The sequence below is a fragment of the Macrotis lagotis genome, chromosome 2, assembly GCF_037893015.1.
Source record: "Macrotis lagotis isolate mMagLag1 chromosome 2, bilby.v1.9.chrom.fasta, whole genome shotgun sequence".
NCBI lineage: Eukaryota > Metazoa > Chordata > Mammalia > Peramelemorphia > Peramelidae > Macrotis > Macrotis lagotis.
In genome coordinates this window covers 36,094,033-36,114,531 of record NC_133659.1, presented here as the reverse complement: position 1 = coordinate 36,114,531, position 20,499 = coordinate 36,094,033, and the positions used below count along the sequence as shown (strand labels likewise).

At 38.8% G+C, this 20,499-nt stretch overlaps 1 protein-coding gene across 1 annotated transcript in view; it reads right to left on the bottom strand.

Moving 5' to 3' along the window:
* The window catches only part of TGFBR3 (transforming growth factor beta receptor 3), a 225,887-nt gene that overhangs the window by 186,760 nt on the left and 18,628 nt on the right, over nt 1–20,499 (bottom strand). The window contains exon 2 of the mRNA XM_074221691.1: nt 13,008–13,192. Coding sequence (XP_074077792.1) covers nt 13,008–13,068 — 61 coding nt within the window. The 5' untranslated portion in view covers nt 13,069–13,192. The remainder of the gene's footprint in view (nt 1–13,007; nt 13,193–20,499) is intronic.

The window sequence follows — 20,499 nt, the reverse complement described above, 5'->3', positions numbered from 1 at the left end:
GCTGTCTGAAACAGTGAAAATATTTTGCTTCTTCCTGTTAAGGGTAAAAACTTTGGAAACTTAAAAAAAAACTTGTTATGATGCCTAGACACACATACACACAAGAAAAAAAATAGTTTAAAATATGTAGTTTAAAAAAACAAATCTCAAAATAAATCCCCATTCCCAAAGCTTCCCTCTAGTATAATTCACCATTTCCCCCCCCTCCCAAAATCTGTCCCACAAGAAATTTGATGTCTTTTCACTATTTCACAAAACCCCAGAATTCAACTGTTTACAATCTCTGGTGAAAACATAAACAAATTGCAGGAGGCAAGGAGGAGGATACCTCAGAGGGGTAAAAAAGCTTAGCAAAAGGAAAGAAATTAAAAACATTTGTGAATTTCTCTACCCCTTCCTAGTTTCATCTCAAAACCAAAATGACCAGCTCCTCCCTTCCCTTCCAGGGATTGTGACATTGGTGCCAGTCATTTCTTGCCCTCAAAGGCATAGGAATGAGGGAGGTCTAAGTAAACTGAAGTAAAGAGGGATGATCCATCTTCTTGATATTCAATCATCCCATATCCTGGTATCTTACTCAGCACCAGGATGTGTGTAATTAAGCAAAATCTACAGCCAAGAATCTCAGACACTTACTGGCTGTGTGACCCTGGACAAGTCACTTAACCCTGTTTGCCTGTCTCAGTTTCTTCATTTTTAAAAATGATCATTGGAAGAAAATGGCAAAACTACTCTAGTATCTTTGCCAAGAAAACCCCAAATGGAGTCACAAAAAGTCAGACATGACTGTAAACAACTAAGCAACAACATCTTAGCAAAGTGAGCCTTCTCTTGAAGAGTTCATTTTTTTAAAGACCTAATCTAGCGGGAGCAGCTAGGTGGCACAGTGGATAGAGCACCAGCTCTGGAGGCGGGAGGATCTGAGTTCAAAATCTGACCTCAGACACTTAAGAATTACCTGCTCTGTGACCTTAGGCAAGTCACTTAACCCCTCCGCATTGCCAAAAACAACAACAACAACAATCTAGGATCTGGAACAGGAATAAAAACTGTTCAAAATCCCAGTTTGCTCATCTGTAAAATGGGAAGGGTAAACTAGATGGACCCTAAAGCTGGCTTCCCTAGATGGGATCTCTGCAAACCCCATCCTCCTTAGGACACTCTAGTAGGGTCCCTTTGTCCAGAAGATGAGTAAATCTCCCTGAATGAACTTCAAAATCTGTATCCCAGCTACTTCTTCCTTGCTGTTCCTCATCCCCACTGCTCCATCCCCGACTCCATTTTCACTGACTATCCATGCTGGGATCCCTAACCTTCCTCACAGCCTCCACTTGGCTCCCTTCAAGTTCATCTTCTCCAGGACACCTTTCCCCACCCCTCTTATCTCTAAGACCTTCGCTCTGCTGATTATCTCCTAGTTACCCTGTCTTTAGCTTGTCTGCATGTTGTAGAGTGTAAGCTCCTTAAGGGCAGGAACGGTCCTTTGCCCTTCTTTGGATCCCCATAACTTAGCAAAGTAGCATATACTAAGCAATAAATAACTGCTTCTTTCCAGTTATATTTTACACTACTCCCTTCACACATTAGTCAAGTCCAACTGACCTGCAGCCTCCCCCCATACATAATATTCCACCTCCTTTGTATGGAATGCCCTCTCATTTTAGCTCAATCTCCCCAAATTCCTAGCTTCTAACACAGGGAGCATCTCTGATCAGATTCCTCCTGTTCCTTGAATTCTTTGTCTCTGGAAAAGAACCTTGTTTGTCTATAAATTGTATTTACTTGTATGTATATTTGCCATAACTTCCCAGTAGAATGGAAGCTCCTTGAGGGCAGACACTGTTCTGTTTTTAATTCTGTATTTGCTATAACTTCCTTGAACTTTGTCTCTTGAAATGACTTTGTACCTTTTTATCTATAAATTGTATTTGCTCATATGTATATTTGTCAGAACTTCCCAATAGAATGGAAGCTCCTTGAGGGCAAGCACTGTTCTGTTTTTAACTCTGTATTCTCAACACCTAGCACACTGCCCTGCCCACAGTAGATGCTTAATGGAATTAAACCAAATTTCTTACAGATTATTCCCCAGAAATCATCTAAATTCTCAATCCACTGAATCAGGGACAACAAGAAAAAGATAAAACATACAAATACAATTACCATTCCAAGGAGGTGTCAACCCAATTTTTAGAGTATCTGCAGGTGCCTAGCCAAGTTTCATTTTCTACTTGAACCCCATAAAGTGTGGCAGGTGTCTTATAACAGGAGAGTTAAGTGCATCCTGTGTCACCCACTCCCACAGACAATAAACAATAAAGGCATATTTCCTCTCCAGCACATGGATTAAATTGTGGGTACTGGGAGAATTGAGAGGCAGCTGTTTCAAAGACAACTAATTCTAAAGCATATTTCCAAAGGGGAAGTGGCTGGGCTCCCTCCCAGGAGATGTTTGGAGACTCAAAATTATGGGGTTTTTAACCCATTCTTCTATTAAACACCCAACTACCATCCCAGTGAGAGTGGAGGACTATTTATAAGATGTATTCAAATCCCCTATGAAGAAGATAAGCTCCTTAAGAGCAGGGATGGTGGTTAGGCTAGGTGGCGCAGTGGATAAAGCACCGGCCCTGGAGTCAGGAGTACCTGGGTTCAAATCCGGTCTCAGACACTTAATAATTAGCTAGCTGTGTGGCCTTGGGCAAGCCACTTTAACCCCATTTGCCTTGCAAAAAAAAAAAAACCTAAAAAAAAAGAACAGGGATGGTGCCTCATTTTATCATTGTGTGTGGTATGCAGTAGGCATATAATAAATTCTTATGAAATCAAATTAATTTAGACTGGAAAATAGTAAGTCTCATGATGTGATTTCCTGACTTTTTCATCACATAAAGCTCTAAAAGAAGGACCCTAACACCAATAATAAGATCTTCAAAGTAAGAATTTACAGGCAACTAACCAGGTAGCCCAATAGAGAAAAGGCTGAACTTGAGAATTCTGAAGACCTAAGTTTAAATCCAGCTTCAGATCTCCTGAATATGAATATAAATATATATATATATACATAGATATATTTATAAATAGATGTAATGCATATATATATATATACACAAATGTATATATCCCTATTCATATGTGTATGGATATATGTGAGTTACACATAAATATATAAATAAAATAAAAAATTAATAAACATGAAATCTGTGACTTTAGCCCTAAAGGACCACCATAGAAAGCAATGAACACCTAGCTCTGGGTCATGGGCCAAGAAATCTGCCCAGGACTGTCCAGGGCAGTGGGTGGGAGGGACGCTTATTTTGGAACCCTGTCTTCAGACCAAATCTCAGCTCAGCTATGTAGATATGGGCAAAGTCACCCAGCCATTCCAAACCTGTTTTGAGATCTGTAAATGGGCACAAGAAGATTAACACCAACTACCTCAAAGGGTTATCAGGAGGTAAGAATTTTGGACACTCTCATATTGCTTATAGAAATGGGATTTGTTCACTCATTAATTTTGTTGTTAAATTGTTTCAAACTCTTAATAACACCATTTTGGACCATTTCTTGCAAAGATACTGAATGGTTTGCTATTTCCTTCTATAAGTCATATTACAGATGAGAAATCTGAGGCCAAAAGGGTAGAGTAACTTGCCCAGGGTCACACAGCTAATACTGGATTTGAACTCAGGAAGAATCGAGCCTGGAGCTCTATGCACCATGGTGCTCCTTAGTGGCCCTTTAATACATCGCCATGACTGAAGGAAAAAAATTCCATTCAAAGCATCCATTGAGCTCTTATTTCAAGGCACCATTTTGTTTGTGAAGATATGGTAGTTTACAATCCAGTAAGAAGAATAAAGCATTTTCAAAAATGAATAAATTACAAATTAGAGTTTGTATCTGTCAGCAGTGATAGCAATGACAATAATTCCAACACTTTACATCAATTCTCAGAACAACCCCAGCAGGTGGGAGTTATTATTATGATTCAATTATTCCCACATTAGGAAAGAAGAAACTGAGGCTTAGAGGCTGAGTGATTTCCCTAGGACCATACAACTAGGATGGGTCAAGGAAGAATTTAAATTAGGTCTTCCTGAGTCCAGATCTGAACATCTGGCCACTACTCTAAGCTCCATAGAAAATAGCATTCTGGGGCAGCTAGATGGCGCAGTGGATATAGCACTGGCCTTGGAGTCAGGAGGATCTGGGTTCAAATCCAGCCTCAGACACTTAATAATGACCTAGCTGTGTGACCTTGGGCAAGCCACTTAACCCCATTGCCTTGCAAAAAAAAAAAAGAAAGAAAGAAAAAAGAAATAGCATTCTATTAGGGTCTAGCACAGTTCTTCCACCTGTTACCTGTGTGACTTTGGGAAAGTCTATTAACCTCTGTGGGCCTCAATTTGCTCATCAGCAAAATGGGGGCCCTGGACTATGATTCTATAGTCTTATGATATCAAAAGGGAGAACTCACTTCTAAGTGGAGTCGGGGAGGCCACTTAAAGCAGAATGAATCAATTTGGTGGACACCAATTTGTGAATTTTAAAAAGGAAAATGCCCAGCCCTTCCTGACTCTACACAGTTAAGTCTCTCTTTTCTGGGGAGTCACAGTGTAGTAGACCAGAGAAATTAGGTTTCCTGGTAAGAGGATTGGATCAAATCCCAATTTAGCCCTTTGCTTCCAATGTGACCTTGGATGGGTCATTCAACATCACACAGCCCGGGTGACCTCACCTGTAAAATTGACTACAAGGCCTCATCCGAACTAAAACTAAAACTTTATTCCAAAAAAGTATCAGATAAAAGAGTCACAAAATCCTCACTCTTGAATTTCCCAAATCATGTCATTCCAAGTATCCTTCCTTATCACATTCAGAGAACACACATTGCATCTGAGAGAGAGTCCTTTTTTTTTCCATTTTGCACTGCTTCCAAAATCCTATAATCTGAGTTTCTTAGCAACAGAGGATCTCATTTAAATAGATATGATTTTTTTAAGAGATAGGCATGTTTAGCTTGAAAATACAATAATTTTTCTCTTGCTCAGAAATAATGCTGATGACTAAGCTACCCCAAAAAACAAAATGGAGCATAAGGTTTTCATCTTAAAATGGTCATTATTCCAAAACTGATTAATTCTTCTAATAAAGAGGAGAATTTTTTTTTCAAATTTCTCCATCCTCTGATTTTTTTTAACTCAAAAGGACATTTTGGGAAGACACCACTAAGGCCTGGGTCCCCCTGGTTTCCCCATACAGCATGTGTAACCCAACCTTTTAGCAATCAGACAACAAATGCTGGCACCGGTAGATGTGTTCCAATGGAAAAGATTATCCCAGACTGGAGCCATGGCCATATAATAACATCCAAGGCAAAAACATCAGAGCAGGACTCTGTTATTTTCCAAAGCTGATGCTCCATTGCTCCCGAGCTTGTCAGAGCCAGGGGCAGTCAAGAGCGAGAGGAAATAAGGTGTTATTCCAGATTTTTCTGTCCAATCTTCTATTTTTGTGGGTTAAGTCATGCAGGCGTCTGAGGACACTGGAAAGCAAAATGGAGAGCCTCAAGCTGGTAGTTGGGGGATGGGATGGGGAGGTTTGGGGTTTTTTTAAATTATAACTACTTAGTGCTATGTGCATAGTGATAAGTAATGGTTGGAATGTAAGCTTCAAGTGAACAGGGACTGACTTTCTTATATGGATCCCCAATGTTCAGCACAGCCAGATTCAAAGCAGGTGCTTTGTATTACATCATATTGTGTTATATTGTCAGTTCTTTGCTCTACTTTATCTCCATCTTATCCTGTCTATAACTTGTTAATACATAGCTATTGGCCCCTCCTTAGACTGTAAGCTCCTTGAGGGCAGAGACTGCTGGTTTTTGTCTGTCTTTGTATCCTCTTTTCAGAGGCATATCATAGGTCCTTTTTTTGCATTTATTTGAAAAATCTCTAATGAAATAATTTTTGACAATTCAAACTGAAGGGGCGGCTAAGTGGTGCAGTGGATAGAGCACCGGCCCTGGAGTCAAGAGTACCTGGGTTCAAATCCGGTCTCAGACACTTAATAATTACCTAGCTGTGTGGCCTTGGACAAGCCACTTAACCCCATTGTCTTGCAAAAACCTAAAAAAAAAATCAAGTTCAAATATAGTGTCTATGTTTCCTTCAATGGAGCTAATAATAGTATCCTGAACTTTCTTATCAAGTCTACATTTAACACATCCATGTTGGACACAGGACAGCTTATATTTCTCTCCACAGATGATGAAAAAGATGGTAAAGTTTCACGGTAATTTATAAAGAGCTAAACAAGAAGCACTGAAATAGTGCACAACCTCTGCGCCTTCCCTGGGAAGGAAACACATGAAGAATTTTCTCTATAAGGAGCACCATAGGGTCTTGTTTGCTGGTACTGGCTTGATTTACTTTTGAGTCTTTTTTTTTTCAGAATAATTTCCAAGGTTTAGAAGGATAAGGAGGGAGAGAGACAAAGATAGACAGATAGGTGGGGGAGGGGCGACAAACTAGAAGAGAGGTGAAGAAAGATAGGAGAGGAGAGAAAAAGAAGAAGAAATGAGAGAAAGAAGAGAGACAAAATAGGAAAAAAGAGAAGACAGAAGAGGCACAGAACAGAATAGAAAACAGAAGAGAGAAAAGCAGAGAAGACAAAACAGAGGAGAGAAGAGAGAAAAGAAGGAAAGAGAGAGAGAGAGAGAGAGAGAGAGAGAGAGAGTTAGATTTCAATCCCCAGGTAGGGTTACCTTGCTGCTGGCTCCTAAGAAATCGGGCTCTTACTCATGGGAGAGGCCTTCACCTAAGCATACTTCCATCAAATTCCAAAGAATTCCAACCGCTTTTAAAAGGCCTCTCAGAAAAAGAAACCCCAGGGAGTGGGGGAGGGAAGGGGAGCGTGAAAGCTGCACTTCTAAGTGGTGATTTCCTATCCGGAGAAATCTTTATCGAATAAAGTTGCAGGAAGTGTTTTGACAAGGAAGAAAACACGGCAGCCCATGTGCATCTGAGGAAGAGAGAGAAAATACCCACCGGCCCCCTACCCCCAACTCCAGGCCCCTCTCCCCCTGGGGCCCCCCTCCAGCCCCAGTCCCTGCTGCCTGCCCCTCTCGAGCTGGAAGGCCGCCTAGGCCACTTGAAGGCTGCCGGGCCAGCTGCCCAGAGCCAGGCCCTTCGATGTTCCCTAAGATTCCGAGGGCCCCCCAGTGCCCACCCTCAACTGGATCAGGAATCCAGTCACCAGGCAAATGCCAGTTGGGAAAAGAGTTCCCTAGAGCCCTAAAGGCTAAAGGGGGCTTCCAAATTATCAAGTAGTTTCTCCAGTCCACAAGCCCCCAAAGCATGTGAACTCTGAGGGGGGGGCAGTCTCCCCTTTCCACCCCATTTCCTTGGGGTCTCTTTCTTTCCCTCCCCTCCTGCTCTGTGAAGCTTCAAGCCATCTCCCCGCCCCATCCCTTCTCATCCTTTCTTAAGGAGCCTAGGCTGGGCCTCAAGGAATGAACAGTCTCCTCAGAGTCAGGGTTCAACAGGAGAAAACCATCCATATGGTCGGGGGTCCCCTGGGCAATTCTATTTGGATCATTTTTTCAAAGCCCCATTATTATCTCCTGAGACTACTACAGGTGTTACCATTCATTTTATAGAAGAGGAAACTAAGGCTAGAAGGGTACTCAAGGGTACACAGCTATGACGTATTAGAAGTGGGAGTACTGACTGAAGGGAGGCCCATCGTTTGGGGACTGACTGAGCCTGTCGTGGTTCAGGGCTGGGATGGAAGGCTCTTGTACTGTACACTATGAAGCGTAGCCTGGGCCAAGCAGATGAACTGACACAAAGTGAAGTGAGCAGGGCCACCGTATCATGGTCTATAGTGTGAGGTATAACTTAACTATTCTCAGAAACGCAATGATCCAAGACAATTCCTAAGGGCTAATGATGGAAAAATACTATGCACCCACTGAGACAAAACAGGTGGAGTGTGAATGCAGATCAAAGGTGACTTATTTTTTTAACTTTGTTTTTCTTGATTTCAATCTGTATTTTCTTTTGCATCATAGCTAACTTCACATGTATTATTTTAAACAAAATGCTTTCCTTCTCAAGGAGGGAAGAAAAGATAATCTGGAATTCTAAATTTAAAAAAGAATAAAAAATTTTACATGTAAATCAGAAAAATTAAGTTTAAAAAAATAATGAAATTTAAATCCAGGTATTACTGATTCTAACACCTTTACCTACTCATGAAAAACATATGGCCTTGGGTATTCAAGGAAGAATTGATTGGGGGGGGAGGGGGCCTAGCTAGGGTTTTAGTTAGGAAGTAAGGTGGTACAGTCTACAGAGCACCAGCTCTGGAGTCAGGAGGCCCTGAGTTCAAATCTGCCCTTAGCCACTTGATACTTACTAGCTGTGTGACCCTGGGTAAGTCACTTCACCCTGACTGCCTCCCCTCCAAGGCCATCTCAGTTGTCCTGATCCATATCTGACTACTGGACCCAGATGGCTCTGGAGGAGAAAGTAAGGCCTGGTGACTTAGCACAGCTGCCCTTCATTAAATCCAATTCAAGGACCTTCTGTCAATGCTCCATCTAAACCACCATCATGGTATCACCTCCCTGTTGGCAAGGTCTTCTTAAAGAAAGAAGGACTATCATCATCATCATCATCATCATCATCATCATCCTCAGATGGGCAAAGAAGAGAGAACCTACCTAAAATTCTAAGGAGATTAAAAAACTCAAAGATGCCAGATTTAAAATAAAAACCAACCCTCCCCCAAAGAGAAGTTTCAAACAGGTCCTTGGAGACCATAGCTCTGCTTCTGTCTGTCAGCAAAACTACTCCCTGATCTTCACTCAGCAACTCCAGGCAGGCAGTTCCAGAAACCTAAAGCAGAAATCTGGGGCTTAAGGTGGGGAAGGACAGTGACCTCAAAACAAGATTCTATCTCTCATCTGTGGAGGGCTCAGCAGAAGCTGAATTCTGGGATTCTATAACATGTCTTATTTTGAGTTTCATATTACTTAATGAGTTTTGATTCAGGACATGAGAAAGCCAAGGTCTTTGACCTGTCATTCAAGACCCCTCCAGTCCTGGGGGGGTGGGGTTGGCACTGCAGTGAAAAACAAAGAACCTGATGCATGTGTGTATGATTGAAAGAAATCCCTGTGTTTTCCCCCCATCCCCACCCCACCCCCACCCCAAGCTTCTACCTGGAATTCTAGGTACATCCACCAGAAATGAAAAGCAACATGTTTGTTCAACCAAGGTGTGGGCAGGCACCCAAAAGGAGGCATCTGGACACCGAAATGAGACAGTGGGATGAGGGGGCAGCCTTTGCATCCAGAGGGAGGCTGGCATCACCGATTGCAGTGGTCATCACAGTCCCTGGCACAGTAACCAATAGACGCTTCCAGGCTGTCGATCTCAACTGATTTCCCTGAATTCTTCCTGTGTGCGTCTTTTTCCTGTTATTGGAAACTGAATCCTAATTAATTCTGGCAGACTTCAGAAGCAACAGGAAATTGTGTGTATGGAGGGGGGGATGACTTTTTTTTAAGACAGCTACTTCAAACACAAACACTGTAGTATTAATTAGATGGAATTTTCTAGTATTAAAGATATCAATAAAAATCTGTTTTTAAAAAGTTAAATTTTTGTTTTTAAGGTTAACACTTGGGACAGTGGCCAGCATAGTGACCATCAGAGAGTTATGAGTGAATGCTGCCTCTGACACAGGATTAACCACAGAAGCCTGTTGATGCCCTAAGCAAATCAACTTCACCTCCCTGTGTTCCAGACCCCTCTGTAAATTAAGGATCTCAACCCATTTTTACTGCTGAAATCCATGGATCCCATTTCAAATAAAGGCTTTTAAAGGCCTAAAATAAAGCATTTGGGATTACAATGGAAATTAATTATATTGAAATAAGTTTAGCTAATATGATACTGAGATAAGTACAGTTCATCCACATAAATGGATGGTTTAAAGAGTTTATATGTATAAACTGTATATATCTCAATATAATATCAGCCATACATATTTCAGTATAATGCATATATATTTATAATTCATTATAACTCATTACATACAATTACAATATGTAATAAGTATTATATTTATTCTAAATATTATATAAAAATTATATTATTACATTTAGTATATCTAATATTATGTAAATATATAAAAATATTCCATATTTATTACATATTGTAGAATTATATGTAATGGCTTATAATGAACTATAAATATATGAATTTTACTGAAATATGTACAGTTTATACATATAAACTGGTGGCTTGAAGAGTATGCATTGTATAATGTATATTATATATTATATAATTATATGTAATAAAGATTATATTGAAATAGGTATAGTTTATATAGAAAATATTATTATATATTAAACATATTCAAAATGATATATTTATTATGTAATATATGGCTATATATTTTTAATGAATTATAAATATATTAATTATATTGAAATAGATATAGTTGATATTATGTTGAATTTAACAGTTTATACATATAAACTAATGGCCTGAAGAGTTTATACATACAAACTATACCTATTTCAATATAGATTATATTAAATAGGTATTTATATAGAACCTATATTATTATATAGTATATTCAATACATTATATATTATATATGGCTACATATTGGCATAAATTATAAATATATAATATATATTTAATTAGTGTATATATTTATAAATATATATAAATTATAAATATAAATAATTCATTATAGAATGAATTATATTGAAATAAGTCTAGTTTATATTATACTGAAATGTATATATATAAATATACATATTTAATGTAGTCTATATTTATATATATAATTCTATGATTTTATATATATATACACACACACACTTTAAACAGGTTCAGGGACCCCATGTTAAGAACTCAGCTCCCAAATCAGAGACCGGACCACTCTGGGCAGTCCTGGAAGGCCCGCAGTCTCAAGGACCTTCTGTCAACGCTCCATCTAAACCACCTTGTAAAGATGAGGGGATAGAGGGGAGGGTGTCAGCCAGTGAGGGTTGGGAGTATTTTCCCACCCAAGAGGCGCTCTTGAGAACTCGGGGTTCTTGGAGCCACCACATTCCTGTCCATTCCTCCTCTCCCTTCCCAGAAAGCTCTTCAAGCCATCAAGGATGAGAGGCAGGTGAGGAAAAGCTTAATAAAAATAAAGCTGTGGCCAGGCTAGGAGGGGCATGCTGCCCCTGCCTGGCTCATCCCTCCCCAGAGATTCTACTGGACAATCTGGCATGTGCCCCTGAGCAGCAAGGCCCAGGGCTGGGGGGTAGGGGGGTCTTCTTGGGCCTGGATCAGATCTCTGGTAACACTGAGTAAGGCTCCACAGCAGCTCGAATCTGAAGCCTGGGCTCCCCAGGAGACCCCTGGAAGACCTTCCATCATGCATAAGATCCACCTGCTTCAGAGGAAGGGCTAATTTAAATAACTCCCCAAAACTCAAGACCCACCAAAAGGGTTGAGCGAGGCTGGGTTTATTTTCCTTAAGGCTTAATCTTCAAAAAGAAAACAAAACTGGTGTTTAACTTGACTGGGGGCAAGAGGTATCAATACAGGAGGTTCTAGTTTCAGTTACCTCCAAGGCCATGCCAACCCTCTTGCCAAGGAGGGTTCCTACTGGCTGCACCCCACATCCGGACTCCTGCAGGCTGGCAGAAAGGCTTGCCACCCTCTGACCTCCACCTCATAGAAGCAGTAAAATAGCAGTGGAAAGGGGAAGTCATTGGAGTCCTCGGAATTTTATCAGAATGAATTAAGCACCCATAATGCTCCAGACTTTGCCAAGCAATGGAGACACCAAAGAAAAACAAAAAACAATGCCTGGTCTCAAAGGTGGAACCTTTAAAGCTGATCACTTCAAAAAAATCAACTGAACTCAGGAGCTGAAAGGACTTGGAGCAATCTACTTCAAATGTCTTGTAAAGTGCTATAGATATAAGATGTTGATAACAAACATTTTCTTATTAAGTGACAACTGTGTGCACAGCATTTTCCAAGGGGGAAATTTCCCTGGAAAAAAATGCAAAGTTCAGATAAGGTACAGTCCCTGCTCTCACGGAACTTACAATCTAGTGGGGGATAAGCTCCTAAAACAGATGCCTTTAAGATATGGTTCTTTTTGTGTGTGTGTGATTTCATAAATGTGGAGAACTCTCTTATATTATAAATACATTAAAGATTTGTAAAGAAAAATGTTATGTGGAATCTATTAGGCAGAATGTTATCAAGGAGAACAATTCTTCCAATAATCCAGGTTCAAAACCTTTGAATCATTTTCTACTCCCCACTCTTCCTCCCCCCACATAACCAATCAATTGCCAAATCTTGTCATTTCTACTCCAAAATATATCTTTCATCTGCCCCTGTCTTCCTGACTCCAGGCCCCAAGCTTAATATCACCTAGCTGCCCACAAGTCACACAAGGAATAAGCATCCAAGAGAGATTTAAACCCAAGTCCATGATTTCCAGAAGCGAGCATGTCACCCTCCCAACATGTCATCAAATGAAGCTGCCCCAGATGGGACCAGAGAAGAGAGTTCATAGGCTCACAATGGCATTCAAAGCAAGATGCATATTCCTATTTACTTTCAGCATGACATCTTAAAATAGCTTTTCAATAAGGCAGATATCTTAACCAATGGATACTGCTCACCAGTCCCTGATTTCTGTATTTCACCAATCTGACTGGTTCCTGCTATCTTTGGTCCTCACACAGGTTATATTTTCAGACTGCTTCTTGTTCTCCTAGAAAGTATTCTCATAGAGGACCAAAATTATTTTTTTTTTTTGTCTTTGATAGTCCCATTCCTAACACAATGCCTCACACATAACAAATTAGATGAATCGAAATGAAATCTAAAACAAAGTGATTTGGATACAATTATTTCCAAAAGCAGGCAACAAATATGGAAGTTACATGGGCCAACATGACTTACCTGCGGTTGCCAAACACCAACTCAACAACCCCAACATGGTGACCATCCATCGAGAAGCCATTTTGGTCTCTTGGTGAAACCCAGAGTCTTCCCCAGTCAACTTGGCTTATGGTTCTTCCTGTCGAAGGCTGCCTTTGAAGATCAGAAGAGGCTTTCAAATCACCTTTTCCCAATTCTTCAATTCTCTGTGAAAATAAATATAAAATTAAGGTGAAATGGAAGCATTTTTTAGATCTTTTTTAAAAAAAAAAGTCAAGAGTTGATTAAAGAAAGGGACATCTTGTCCATTAACTCATTCACATTGTTTTCCTTCTCCAGTCCACATTCTTGGTATGACTGACTCCATCCTTATCAGGCTCTACAAAACAAATGCTAATAAATTCTGTAGCTATAAGTACTTGTTTATAGTAGACAGTAGGCAGTCTAAAGGAAAATGTTTATGACTTGATACAGAGTTGAAGCCATCAGATCCGAGAACAACAAATAATGATGGCTGTAATATAATGAAAATATTGAAAAGTATTCAAACTCAGATTAATTGCAATGACCAATTCTGGTTCCAAGAACAGGAAAGTAAGCACACTTGCTTTCCCATGGAAAAGAGGCAGGAACCTACAAGATCAGACCATTGCCTATACTATCCAATGAAAGTCATTCATATTTGCTTAAGTGTTCCTTTGAAGCAAGAGAGAGCTCAGTGGAATGGGTGAGGATGATATAATATTCAATTATAACAGGAAAAACTGTGTATCAAAAACATTAAACATTCAGGAAACTTTCAAAATAAAAAAGAAATGAAACATGAAAAATCACATGCAAAAATAGTTGGTTATTCACTGTACAAAAGAGACTATTCATTTTACAGGAGGATTTTTACCAACAGATTCCTTCAATTAGCCCAAGTCCCTCTTCCACTGAAAATTATTTGATACCTGAGAGTCAAAAATAGGTACGTATTTATTGTATCTCTAGTAAAGTAAGAGCTAGTGAGAACTGGTCTTCATTTCTCCCATCTCTCCTAGCCTATAGTCTTAGGTCTCAGAGTTGGCTTGTTCAAAGTCAGGCTGCCCAATTAATATCCACTTGCCCAACTTGCTTGGGCAGCCAAGGGGCACAAGCCAAGCAGCCTGAAGTGTCAGACCAAGTCACTATTTAGTGTAGTATTTTTGTATTTCTTAACCATAAAACTATATAAAACTTTGCTATCATTTTTAATTAGATTCCTATTTTTTTAATGTCACTTAAAAATTTTTTGAAAGAAATGTCCCCAACCAGATTTTCCCCATAAGCCCTGTGGTTTTTATTGCTTGGTTTTGCATAGAGTGCTACTTTGGGGGAAAGTATATATCACGTTATATATAGCAGAACAGACTGTACCTCTAATATTTCAATAGTATAAAACATCTCCTATAGCACTGCCAATGGGAGTAAATTATGTAAGTTAAACATGTCCTTCAAAATAAAGAAAAAGTTGTACACTTTAAAGAGTCACTTCTTAGACATAATCTACTGATGAAAAATAAAATAAAAGAAATATAAATCATTTTTAAAGGAATAAAGGGAATCAGGGAAGGAAAAGAGGAGACATCAATGCATGTATTCCACAGAATTTCAACAATTATAATTTTAATTTTTATAACTAATGAAAATATATTTCATGTTAGTCATGAACACGTGACCAAGAATCACTCTTGAAGATATTTTAGCTTCTCTCCCTAGAGGCTGACCCTCAGAAAAACTACAGAGATCAAGCTCTTCTACAAATCTAAAGGCCAATATCATCTCCCTGGGACTTCAAAAATGAGGAATAACTTGCTCTCTACAGGCCCTGAGGCACCAGTGACCTCAAAGACACAAGTTGAAAGGACATCTGGATGGGATAATTGCTCTAGAGATACCTCAGCTAACAGTCGTGTGGATAGTCCTTTCAGTTCAGCTTTTTCCCATTTCATTATACTTTTCCCAAAAGTGTAGATAATCTAAAAATTAAAAGAATATGGTAAAGCATAAGATCTTTGAAATGTCTTAAGTGCCCCTGTGGATAACCTGTTCACAACTAGCTACCGTAGCCAATGTTGAACCAGAGACAGCTGGCTAAATGCTAAGTGTTCAGTTGCCAGGATGACCCTGTCTTTAACAGTCTGAAAAAGTCATTGACCTGGTGTCACCGTGAGCAGATCAAAGAGCACTCTTTGAAGGGCAATGTGACTGAACGGACATCTACCGTGGAGATACTGATGACCAGGCCTGGAAAGAAATAGCAATTTTACCCCCCAAAGTTCAAGGAGAGCCAGAGGACAATCATAGGGACCGTGGAGATCACATCAAGGAAAATGCATGTGATGAAAGAAAAACAAAGAGAGAAACATAGAAAGGTTAGAGAGAGTTCTAGATATAGATATATATACACATACATATATGCACATGTGAACATATGTCACATTTAATGATGTGATGACTTTGGGGCACATATGTAAAGATATAAGCAAAGGAGATACATAGACACTTGTCTTTCTTCTCTAAAGACTGAAGAATAGGGCTACAGGTCAGTTCTCTTTCCTCTCTCCAGACAGCCCAATTAGCATGTGTTCATGTTGAGCAGTAATAATACCTAGTATTTCCATTGTGCTTTAAGGTATGCAAAGCACTTTACAAATATTATTTCATTTTATGCTCACAACTCTGAGAGGTAGGTATTATTATTATCTACATGTAAAGAAACTGAGCCAGACAGAGATTAAGTAACTTGCCTAGGAAATCACCTAGAAAATATATGAGACTAGATTTGAAGGCAGGGCTTTCTGACTCCAGATTCTATGCTCTATCCATAAGAGCACGTCTGTCTCTTTTTTCCAGCCTCAAGACCTGGTGAAGACTTTTTGGGGGTTGAAGGTAGCTCCTCTCCTAGGTTGATAATTTTCAAAGTTGGATATCTCTTTGGTAAATTTAATCTTCATTATTAATTTATGTGTATGGATGGATTTTAGAATTTAGTATCAAAAAAATGACTTCTCCATTCACAAGACATTTTAGCAAATATACAAGATTGTATTAGGAAAAAATTTCTTCATGCCTTCTGAAGATGCCCACAATATATAAGCCAAGAAATTTGTATTGCGTGATTTCTTGTAGATATCAATATATTTAAACAATCATTCTCCAAGATCTTAAAGATTTAGTAAATTTATTTCAAAGTTAAAATGGAAGCATGATTTAACTTAGGTATTATAAAGATTCATTTTCCAGGGTGGCTAGGTGGCGCAGTGGATAAAGCACGGGCCCTGGAGTCAGGAGGACCTGGGTTCAAATCTGATCTCAGACACTTAATAATTACCTAGCTGTGTGGCCTTGGGCAAGCCACTTAACCCCATTGCCTTAAACCCCCCCCCAAAAAAAAAAGATTCATTTTCCAACAAAATCTAGGTATTCATGGTAAATTAAGACCACTAATCTGTGGATTTGTGTGTGTGTGTGTGTGTGTGTGTGTGTGTGTGTATTAAATTGCCACATACATTGGCTTGCTGCCAATCTCAGTTTTAGCATTAAAATAGAAACTGTATCTTCATTTTCTCCACCCCATCAATCAGATCATTGAAAAGAAAACACTCTGCTTACAAAAAAAAAATCAGAAAGACATATAAAATATGTATTTGATGATATCTTAGGAAAATGAATTCCATCAGCATATCACAGTCTTTGATTTATCACCTTACATGGTTTATGATCTCAGGAAAATGAATACAACTTTTTCTTATCTTAGAGATACATAAGCCGATTTAGAATACTAACAACTAGTCTTACTTATTTAGCTTCCCCCAAGACCATCCTATAACAACGTAATGTTCCTTAGGTCTGTGATCTAGGAGAAAGAGAAGCCGAGTTAAGACTTAAGGGTTCCAGTGCCAATACTTCTAGTCAAACCAACCCAAATCAACAAATATTTGTTAATTTGCCAAGGCAGTATTTTTTCTATTTCACTATTTTCTTAATAAATATATAGATAATCTCTGATATATAAACAAATCACATGATCTTTCAAATCAATTAAGCATCACTATCAATAACTAATAGGTACACCAAAGGCTAAGTATGTTAAGGGATTTTTTAAAAAGGCAAAATAGCATAAAATGAAGGAGTTAACCTAGATTTGACAGTCCTTCAACTCCCATATCTAGCATATGGTGTCAATTTCTCTTATCCTAGCCTTGGGGACAAACATAGATATAACCTATAAGGATTAGTTATAAATGAAATGACTGAATTCAAAGAATATTGATTAACAGATCAAGGTCAACTGTAGGAACCTCACTCATGCCTTCTCATCCTTCCAACCTCTTTTCCTTGTTCTCCCATAAATCTTCCCCAGTTTTCCATGCATCTTTCTTAAGTCTCTATTACAAAGTTCAGCAGAAATGAAGAGAGTTTCTGCACCAATGAAATCCCAAGCTAAGACAAAAAAAGGGGGTAGGAGGAAAACACATCACTAGGAAAAAAAAAGATTGAACACCAAAAGAATTTTACATATATGGCATATAAAGTGACTCAAGATGACCAGGAATATTAAGAGGCCATAGATCATCAATCAATCAATATTCATTGAAAGGCTACTGTGTGTCAGTCACTGGCAGAAGGGTACAAAGAATGAATTAATCCCTATTTGAAGTGAATATATGTTCTAATGGGGGAAATAATTATATGAAAATATATATAAAATAAATAATAAATTAGTAAATATACATATATACAAAGTATTTAGACTCAAAATTTAAGGAATCGGGAAAACTTCATGTAGAAGACACATAAGCTGCATCTTAGGGACATTACAAGGCTTCTTTGGATGCATCCATTGTATCGTGTATCCTATCAGTGCACACATGGTTGGTTTGACTCATTGGTTGGCCTAGCATAATCTAGAGATTTAGCTCAGCTCTGAACTCAACATTGTGGAAATGAAAGGCAAAGCATTCCATTAAAAATAGTCTTGCAAATTGCTGACAAGAATATTGGCCAATTATTAAAATGCAGCAATTACAAATATAATAGAGCCAAATTAAACAAGCATGATGCCCAAAGGCAAACCACAGCTGAGTTTATACCAGATCTTAAAACATCACTGGGGAAGTCAAAGACAAACTGGAACTTCAGGCTGCTGTTCTAACAAGAAGAGCCCCAACCCCTTTTAAAGCTTCTCCAAAGCCCTTCTACAATGTATGCAACAATAAAGCTTGAGTCTGATCTTCCCAATGTGGTGTCTGTATCCTAGGGTAGAACTGAACAAGGAGGCCAGAGCTGCCCACTGAGACAGTCCTTCAGCTCGACAAGCAGTTTGGACAGAGATTGAGTCCAAACTAATGAAAACATTGAACCAGATCCAATTCCTACATGACTTAGGTCCAACCCCTAATGAGAAGAGGACTTGGTGATCTAGGTGACAAGATTCCAAAAGAGCTTTGGAAGTGGAGCCCAAGGAAATGCAAATTGGACTTTCTGACCAGATCAGTGATGATCATGAATAAAATGGTTATAGTCAATAAAGGGTCAGACTTAGAGTTAGGCAGATCAGAGTCCAGCCTCAGACGCTAGGCTCAGTGATGAAGGGTAAATTACTTAACCTCTCTGTTTCAATTTCCTCATCTGCAAAATGAAAGGCTGGAGTTAAATCTCTATCTACCCTCTAATTTTAGATTAAGGAGGTATAGTGATTTGGCATAATACATAAAATGTTGGATTTGTTAGGAAGACTTGAGTTCAAATCCCAACTCATATACATATTATTAGCTGCATGACTCTGGGCAAGTCACAGACTCATTTGCCTTAGTTTCCTCTATTGGAAATCCAATTACTAACAATCATGTAAATGAAAAGACCACTAAAAGGAAGATCATCTTGGGGTAACTTTGATGACTAATATTGATCCCAGAGAATGGATCCTGAGGCATAGTACTTTTTCTTTCTCAGTAGAAAAGTTGGTGATAGGGACTAAATGTTTACTTAACTTTTTCCTCTTTAAAAAGGAGGATTCTGAAAGGCAGGGTGGTCTAGTGGCCCCTGAGTCAGGAAGCCTGGAGCCCAAGCCCTGCCCTGACACAGACTCACTTGGGGACCACTCACTTAACTCCAGTGTTCACAAGTAACCAGGGAAGACCAGAAGGGGTTGATTAAGGGCTGACCCATAGTGGTGGAAGAAGTGAAATTATGGTCCCTTCAAAATAATAGACAGACAGATGAAGAAACAAATAAATAACTGAAGAGCTGAATGGGGGAAGGAGGGAAAAGAGAGAAATTGAGAGACAGATAGGCAGATAGATGGACAGATGGGCATATAGATGGACAGACAGATAAATATATGTATTAATAGGCAAATAAATAGGTAGACAGATAAGTTGGTAGGGAGATAGAGGGACAGACAAATAAAAGTATGTATGAATAAGCAAATAAAAAAGGCAGTTAGATAAATAGGTAGATGGATAGATGGACAGACAGAAAAAAGTATGTGAGAATAGGAATATAAAGAGATAGACAGATAAATAGGTAGGTAGATAGATAGATTAAATGTATGTGTGAATAGACAAACAGGTAGGTAGGTATAGAGATGCATAGTTGATCAATAAAATGGATAGTTCGATTCTGGGATAAGAAGCAGGGCAACTATATCCAGAAATAATAATGACATAAAAACAAAAGTCATCACTAAAATGTATTTGATAAATAAATATCTTCTTAAAGAAATGTTATATTTAGAATCTAGGCAGCACAGTATACAGGGCTCTGACTTCGAGTCAGAACAACTTGAGTCCAAATTCTGCTTCAGACACAACTAGCTGGGTTGACCCTGGGTAAGTCACTTAATGACTCAGCCTCAATTTCCTCATCAGTAAGATGGAAATAATAATAGCACCTGTGTTCCAGCCTTGTTGCAAGGATAAAATGAGCTACCATTAAAAAAAGACTTTGAAAAATCTTAAAATGCTACAGAAATGTGAGCTAGAATATCATTATTGATCGCGTATTTCAAGCAAATGTATAATTTTTTAATTCCTTAAATCACTCCCAAATTCACAGTGTCTCAAACAAGTGTCTTGAGTTAACCCAGGGTTAGTTCTTGCCCCCATCTGCCTATCCCTTGGGATCATCAGAGATCAAATGGTAAAGACTAGAGTTCGCTCAAATCTTTCTTTAAAATCATTCTTTAAACCACCATGCATTAGGACTGTTTATAATATCAGTAATGGAGTAAGGAAGGCATTCTCTGGACTGAAGAGTGGTTTTAAATTAGCAAATTTGTCTTTTTCCATCTTGAGGAAGGAAAATCAAACTTATATAAAACCAGTTTCTGGCAGTAACCTCATCCAAGAGCCAATAAAAGAAAATTATGAAATTCCTAATAGCTAACACCTGTAGGCACTAAAAAACCCAAGACCACAATAAGCTTCTAGCCTGAAGCATCTCAAATTCAAAGGAAAATGTGCTAAGGATGCATACAAATGACTGT